The sequence below is a fragment of the Orycteropus afer genome, unplaced genomic scaffold (assembly GCF_000298275.1).
Source record: "Orycteropus afer afer isolate SDZICR_OR568_19922 unplaced genomic scaffold, OryAfe1.0 scaffold00169, whole genome shotgun sequence".
NCBI lineage: Eukaryota > Metazoa > Chordata > Mammalia > Tubulidentata > Orycteropodidae > Orycteropus > Orycteropus afer.
The window spans coordinates 1,613,954-1,622,447 of record NW_006921756.1 but is presented as its reverse complement, the minus strand read 5'-3'; the positions used below and the strand labels follow the sequence as shown (position 1 = coordinate 1,622,447).

Sequence of the window (8,494 nt, the reverse complement as noted above, 5' to 3'; positions counted from 1 at the left end):
TCCTTCTGCCTAGTCCGCCATCTTGCCGGAACTGTAAATTATCTTTTAAAGGACCATTTGGATATGACTCAATAAACAAAGGTGTTCTGAACTATACAGGCATGACATTATTCACATCTTACATACATAGCTCTTCAAAAGCTTTACTTTGTAAAATGGTTGAATGACATTTGAATCATTCACATGTTGTAATGGCCTAAGTCTGTATTAATTTCTGAGAATTTTAAGCAACTATAAAAGACAAAATAAAGTAAGGTGCTAAATTAATTACCCAGTTATAAATCATTCAAGAAGCTTCATTATGTTTGTATACTAACAATAAAACCTTGAATGTGTTGGAGATTTTATAACAAATTTTTATCATCCTTCTTCGTATAAAGATGGCTTCTTCTTCCCTTCAAAGCCATACTTCCACATATTTTTAGGCCCTAAAGATACTGTCTCTATCCTCTCTGAAAAAATACTGATAGAATTTAAATGATAAAATTCGTCAGATAATAGCCAAAATATTGAATTTATTATCTTAGTTATTTTTCTTAAGTGTTTATTTATGTTAAATTTGTTGATACTATTGCTGTGAGCCTTGGTGGAGTAGTGGTTAAAGCATTTGGCTCCTAACCGAAAGGTGGGTGGTTTGAACCCATCAGCTACGTTGCAGGAGAAAGATGACACAGTCTACTTCCGTAAAGATTGACAGCTTTGGAAATCTTATGGGGCAGTTCTGCTCTGCCCTATAGGGTTGTTGTTAGGATTGATTTGATGGCTATTGTTGCTGTTGTCAGACCCAATTCATAGCGACCCCTCCTTGGGTTTCTTAGGCGATATCACTATGGAAGTAGATTGCCAAATCTTCCTTCTGAGGAGTGGCTGGTGGGTTTGACCTGCCAGCCTTCTGGTTAGCAGTCAGATTCCTTAGGCAATCTACTACCAGGTTTGATGGCAGTAGGTTTTAATTGTTGTGAAGGTATGTTGGCCTTCAGAAACTAAGGTATTTTAAGGGCAGAAGAAATAATGTGGAGATAATGTAAGATATATATTTTATATGTATAATTATATATGCGTTTTCACCCCCAGTAAAACTTGTTTTTTATGTGACACCAAATTTTATCATATCTGTATGATATAGTACTTCATAGTACTTTATTAGAATGTTAGTGGAAAAAAATGTACAACTGATGTTTTCTTGTTCACAGGAAAGGAGGCAATAATAAATTAATAAAGATCTATCATCGGGATGGTAAATATGGCTTTTCTGATCCTCTGACATTTAATTCTGTGGTGGAGCTCATTAACCACTATCATCATGAATCTCTTGCTCAGTACAATCCCAAACTTGATGTGAAGCTGATGTACCCAGTGTCCAGATACCAACAGGTATGATTACAGAAGTTCTTGATAGCTTCTTAGTAAGCTATGATTTAATATCATAATTAGTTTCTAGCTTATCAGTTAAAAAAAGAAAAAAAAATCTAGTTTTCCAAGGAACTCTGGTGGTATAACAGTTAAGACGTTTGGCTGTTAACTAAAGGATGGCACTTCAAATCTACCAGCTGTTCCTTGGGAGAAAGATGAGGCAGAGTCTGCTTCCATAAAGTTTAACAGCCTTGGAAACTGTGGGACAATTCTAGTCTATCCTATAGGGTTGCTATGAGTCAGAATTGACTTGATAGTAGTAGTAAGCATTTACAATATTTTTGGAATTTATTTTGTGGCTACCTTTCTTAAATAGCTTATTGTATATATTTATTAACCATATTTCTGTTAACAACAAAAGGCAGATAACCCAATCATAACGTGTTCAAAGGGCTTTAATAGACATTTCACCAAAAAGGACATTCAGATGGCTACCAAGCACATGAAAAGATGGTTAATGTCATTAGTCATCAGAGAAATGTAAATCAAAACCACAGTGAGAAAACTTTTCACTCTCACTAGGCTGGCTAAGATTTGAAAAAAGAAGAAGAAAAAAACCACAAAATAACCAATATTGGTGAAGATGTGGGGAAATTGGAACCTTTATCCATTGCTGTCAGGATACAAAATAATATATAGTCTTGTGAAGAGAGTGTGGCAGTTTCTCAAAAAAACCCTAAAAATAGAACTACCATCCCAAACAAACAAACTCACTGCCATTGAGTCATTTCTAACTCATAACGACCCCTATTGCGTTTCTGAGGCTGTAAATCTTTATGGAAGTAGATTGCCCCATCATCTTTCTGTGGAGTGGTTGATGGGTTTCAGTTGCTGATGTGCTGGTTAGCAGCGAAATGCCTTATCCACTACAACACCAGAGCTCCTTAGAAATACCACATAACCCAACTGTTGAAGTTCTGGTAGCATAGTGGAAACAGCATTTAGCTGCTAACCAGAAGGTCAGTGGTTCAAACCCACCAGCTGCTCCACGAAAGGAAGATGGGCAGTCTACTTCTGTAAAGATTTACAGCCACGGAAACCCAATGGGGGTCACTATGAGTGGGAATTGACTCAATGGCAGTGAGTTGTTGTTGTTGTTATGTGTTGTCAGATTGGCCCTGACTCATAGTGACCCCTCGGTTTTCTGAGGCAGTATCACTACAGAAGTAGGATCGCCCAACCTTCCTTCCGAGGAGTGGCTGGTGGGTTTGAACCGCCAGCCTTTTGGTTAACAGTCAAGTATCTTAGGGACTATGCTACCAGAGCTCCTTATGACCCAGCAATTCCACTGCTAGGTATATACCCAAAAAACTTGAAAGCAGAATCTTAAACAGAGACTTGTACACCAGTACTCATGGTATCACTACAGGCATACCTAGGAAATGTTGTGGGTTCAGTTCTTTTAGCAACTGAGTGACTAAAGTGACTCTGGCAATAAAGCAAGTCATGTGAATTTTTTTTGTTTCCTAGAGCGTATAAAATTTATATTTACATTATACTGTAGTCTATTAAGTGTGCAATAACATGAAATAATTTGAAATATTGTGAGAATGAACCATAATGTGACAGAGACACGAAGTGAACACATACTGTTTGAAAAATGGTGCCAATTTATGTGTTCAATGGAGGTTTGCCACAACTCTTCAGTTTTAAAAAAGTGCAGTATCTGTGAAGCACAGTAAAGTGATGCACAACAAAATGAGGTATGCCTGTATTTACAATAGCCAAAACATGGAAACAACCTACATACCCATCAGTGAATGGGTAAGCAAAATGTTGTACATACATACAAGGGAATACTACTCAAACAATAGGAGAAATGAAATCTTGATAACCCGCATGACCTGTTGCCATCAAGTAGATTCCAACTCATAGAGCCCTTATAGACTACGGTAGAACTACCTTGTAGAGTTTCCAAGGCTGTAAATCTTTATGGAAGCAGACTGCCACATCTTTCTCCCATGGAGTGACTATTGGATTTGAACTACCAATATTTCTTTTAGCAACTGAGTGCTTAATGACTGTGCTACCATAGATATGAAATCTTGATACACGTTACAGTAGAGATGGAGCTTGAAGACATTATACTGAGTAAAATACGTCAGTTAAACAGGACAAATATTATATTATCTTAGTTATGTAAAAAGATAAGAACTAGAACATGTAGAGAATAACATTTATTAGTGGTTACCGGGGTGGGACTGCTAACCAGAAGGCTGGCAGTTCAAACCCACCAGCCACTCCTCGAAAGTAAGATGGGGCAATCTACCGGGGTGATACTGCCTCGAAAACCCAAGGAGGGGTCACTATGAGTCGGGTCTGACTCGACAGCACATAACAACACAACAACAACAGGGGTGGGACACCACTCATCTGTCAGTTTGTAGTACTCTGGTGGCTTACATGTTGCTGTGAGGCTGGAAGGTATGCTGCTGGTATTTCAAGTACCAATAGGGTCACCCATGGTAGATAGGTTTTAGTGGAGCTTCCTGACTAAGACAGACTACAAAGAAGGGTGGGGCCATCCACGTCTGAAAAAAATTGTCTATTTAAAACCTTATAAATAGCAGTGAAACACTGTCTGATATATTAGTAGAAAATTTTATGAATAGCAGTAAAATATTGTATAGTGCTGGAAGATGAGACCCTCGGGTTGGAAGGCATTCAAAATATGATTAGGGAAGAGCTGCCTCCTCGAAGTAGAGTTGACCTTAATGATGTGGATGGAGTAAAGCTCTCAGGACCTTAATTTGCTGATGCAACTTGACTCAAAATGAGAAGAAACACCTGCAGACATTCATTAAAAATGGAACATGGAATGTACAAAGTATTAAAAAAAAACCAAAAACAAACATGCAACCACTGCCATGGAGTCAGATCTGACTTATAGCGACCCCTCCTTGGGTTTCCGAGGTGGTATCACTACAGAAGTAGATTTCCTCAACCTTCCTTCTGGGTGGTGGCTGGTGAGTTTGAACTGCCAGCCTTCTGGTTAGCAGTCAAATGCCTTAGGGACTATGCCACCAGAGCTTCCATACAAAGTATACATCTAGGAAAGTTGGAAGTTGTCAAAAATGAAATGGAGTGGTATGATGGCAGAATAGGCAGACAAGCTACGCAGACCCTCATCAACAAAGAAAAGATAAACCAATTGACAGAAATATGGAAGATAATCCTGGAGTCCTGAGCTTTGAAAGGAAGTATATAGAAGTGGATTTGGCACCAGCTAGTGGAAAAACCTGAATGAAAACAATGAGTACAGAGACGGTTGAAGCAATGGACTGTCACCTACTCTGACAGGACCATCATCTTGAATATTTCTAAGTGGTGTTCGGACCTGAGAATTGACCTAAAGGTCAGCCCTGGTCACCAAGGGCTTCAGGGACGACTGCCCTGGTAGCCTCTGACTAGGAAGAGAAACAGCAAGGTGGGAGACAACCTGAGCTGTGGACTTTCATCTCTCAGAGGGTGCAGCCATTTTGGATATTTAAAGTGACCGAGAGTACAGCCATTTTGAATGTTTACAAGTGGTGGCCATATTGGATTTTAAAGTGACAGCATTCTCATTCAGATTCCAGGGACCTAAGAGTAGGCTCCATTTGCCAAGAACGGCAGGGACATACAGGATACTGGCAATGGGAAAGGAGACAGAGGGTGGTGAGTGTGTAAGTGCTGCCAGCTAGTGAATAGAGGCGCCCAGTATCCTGCTTACTTAGATAAAATCCAAAGAAAATGAAAATTGTGGGCAAATCACTTCAGCATACAATCACTAATTAAATATAAACACAAAAATGTCACAATGCCTCAGAAACAACAGAACATCACAGTACACACAAAGAAGCAAGACAAATCAGAAGAAACAAGGGACAGGATATAGACCCAGAACACATCTGTGAGGAAGAAGCAGCATTGGAACTCCCTCATAAGGAATTAAAAAAAATTATATTTAGGTACCTTCAATGGATTGAGAAACAGATCAAGGAAAACTGACGAGATGGAGGACAACACAGAGAAAATCCCAGAACAATTTTGAAAGACAATACAGGAACAAAATGACAAAATAAATGAGAAGTTAGAAGTGATAAAATATGTATAGGTGGAAATCCAGAAGATTAATGCTAAATTTTTAGAAATAGATAACACATTGAACAGTGTGGTAGTTGTGTTTGTGTGTCAACTTGGCTGGGCCTGGTGAAGTGGCTGGGCAGCTGCTGGTAGTTATTCTCCATGATGAGACTGGCAATCAGCTCCACTGTGGGATCTACCACAAGCAGCTGAGTAGCTGCCTTTGGGATGTGGTCTGCTTCTTGTATATAAGGAGAAGGCTTGGTAATGGTCTGTAGCCTATGGCACGCTTGGACCCTGCATGTAGCCATGTCGTTGTTCAGCAGCCTGCCATGCTTTGCCAACTTTGGGACTTACAATAGACTTGAATTACTGGCCTGCCATGTGATTTGGTAACATCAGGACTGTGCCTTTTTACTTGTCAACCTTGAGTTTGTCAGCCTCAGCAGCCAGCAGCTGTCTGAATGAAGAAATACCTCTAGCTCCAGTGGGCTGGGAGCAGGAGGCAGAGCTGGACCCCAAGATTGAGGGACTTTCATCTAGCCCCTAGAGCCTGGCACTTTGAACTTGGACTTAAAGCCTCCAAACTGTAAGATAATAAACTCCTGTTTGTTAAGGCCATCCCATTTGTGGTTTATTCTTATCAGAGTGGCACTAGATAACTAGAACAAATGGGCAAAGGAGTATAATCAAATCAGTGGTAGAAGACAGAATTAGTGAGATTGAAGACAAATACCTTAATACTTCTTTGGAAAGGGATCAGTCAGAGAAAAGATCAAAACAAAATGAAGAAAGCCTAAGGTTCATGTGGGATACCATAAAAAGGAATAAGCTACATAAAATTGGAATTCCACAACAAGGAGAGACAAATAAAACCACAGAGAAAATGATCGATGACTTGTTGGAAGAGAATTTCCCTAGTATGATGAAAGATGAGAATGTATCCATTGAAGAAGTCCAGTGAACCCCAAACAACATAGACCCCAAAAGAAAATCACTGAAACATATCATCATCAAACTCACCAAAACCAAAGACAAAGAATCCTGAAAGCAGCATGGGAGAAACAAAAAGTTACCTACAAGGGGCAATCAATAAGACTAAGCTTGGCTATCTTGGCAGAAATCATGCAGGCAAGAAGACAATGGAATGGTATATATAAAACCCTGAAAGAGAAAAATTTCCAACAAGAATGATACAGTCAGCAAGATTGTCCCTCAAATATGATGGTGAAATTAGGACATTTCCATATAAGCAGAAATTAAGGGAATTTGTTCAAACCAGACCAACCTTACAAGAGATGCTAAAGGGAGTCCTTTGGACAGAGAACCAACAACAGCAAATAACAAACAACTATTAACACACATGATGACATAACCCAGAAACCAGCCCAGTTATAGAAGTATCCAAAGTAAATAAGCCTACAAGATTGTAAACAGGGAACCAGAGACATCAATTGACAAATGAGGACACCTACAAACCAAAAAGAGGGAAAAAATTGCATAGTTGCAGAACTTCTAAATGGTAGGAAAGTCAAGACAACTGCAAGATAGAACATACTGTTCTAAACTTGGGAAGAAAACTATAAATCACAGGGAAACCTCAAAGAAAAATGATAAACCATTATATCACAATAAAAAAGAGGACCAACACAAATGTTTAGCAAATACTAAAACAAGAGCAACAAAGGAAGTGGTAACATGATTCATAACTAAAATGAACTCAGCATAGAAAATTATATGGAACAAAGAAACCAGGAGTACCATGAAAAAGCACATAACAAAATGACAACACATTCATACTTGTCGATAATTACGTAGTATCTAAATTTAATTTTTATGTGCTTCCAAAGACTTCTCCAAAGAGTCAAAAGAGAACCTACAGATTGGGAAAAAAAACATCTGGTAATGACTTATCTGACAAGGGGCTTATCTCTCAAATTTATAGAAAACTCCAACACCTCAAAACAAAAAGATTAACAATCCAATTAAAAAATGGGCAGAAGACATGAATAGACGCTTCACCAAAGACAGTATTCAGGTGGCCAGCAAATACATGAAGAAATGCTCATGATCATTAGCATCAGAGAAATGCAAATCAAAACAGCAGTGAGATAATCATCTCACCCCAGAACAAATGGCAAAGTTCAACAAGACAGAGAACAGCAAGTGCTGGCAAGGATGTGGAGAGATTGGGACTCTCCTACACTGCTGATAGGACTGTAAAATGATACAACCACTGTGGAAAACAGTATGGCAATTCCTTAAAAAGCTGGAATTAGAAATAATATTTGACCCAGCAATCCCATTACTAGGTATATATCCTAAAGAAGTGAGAGCCAGGAGAAGAACAGATATGTGCACACCTATGTTCATTGCAGCACTATTTACAATAGCAAAAAAATGGAAACAACCTAGATGTCCATCACCTGAGGAATGGATACCCAAACTATGGTACATACACACAATGGAATACTATGTAACACTAAAGAATAACGTAGAATCTGCAAAACACTACATAACGTGGTGAACTTGAAGGACATCATGCTGAGTGAAGTAAGTCAATCACAGAAGGACAAATATAGTATTAGTTCATTATTGTAAAAAGTCAGGGAAAGATTTATATATGGAAGGAAACTTTCTTTGTTGGTTACCGGGCAGGGAAGGGAGGGGAGGGAGCACTGCAAAAAGAAAAAAGAAAAAACGCATTGACCCATGTGACTTTAATTTTGTGTATTTCACTGTACATAAATTATATTTCAATAAGATGTGTTTTAAAAAAATGAAATGGAATGCCTAAAGATTGACATCCTAGGCATTAGTGAGCTGAAATGGACTGGTATTGGCCATTTTGAATCAGACAATCTGCAAAAATGACAAGGAGGCCACATGTTCCAACCTCCTCTAATTCCACAAAGGGAAGACAGGGTTACCAGCAGTAACCCAAGGCCTATTACTGCCAGGCCAGACATGTTGCCTCCCTCCAGTCCTTTCTCCAACCGTTCCTCCCAGAGCACCC

The 8,494-nt window shown here is 39.0% G+C and overlaps 1 protein-coding gene across 1 annotated transcript in view; it reads left to right on the top strand.

The window, feature by feature from the left end:
* LOC103201916 (phosphatidylinositol 3-kinase regulatory subunit gamma) overlaps nt 1-8,494 on the top strand; it is a 379,666-nt gene that overhangs the window by 235,874 nt on the left and 135,298 nt on the right. Inside the window, exon 4 of the mRNA XM_007946679.2 lies at nt 1,194-1,374. Within this exon, the coding sequence (XP_007944870.1) occupies nt 1,194-1,374 (181 nt within the window). The remainder of the gene's footprint in view (nt 1-1,193; nt 1,375-8,494) is intronic.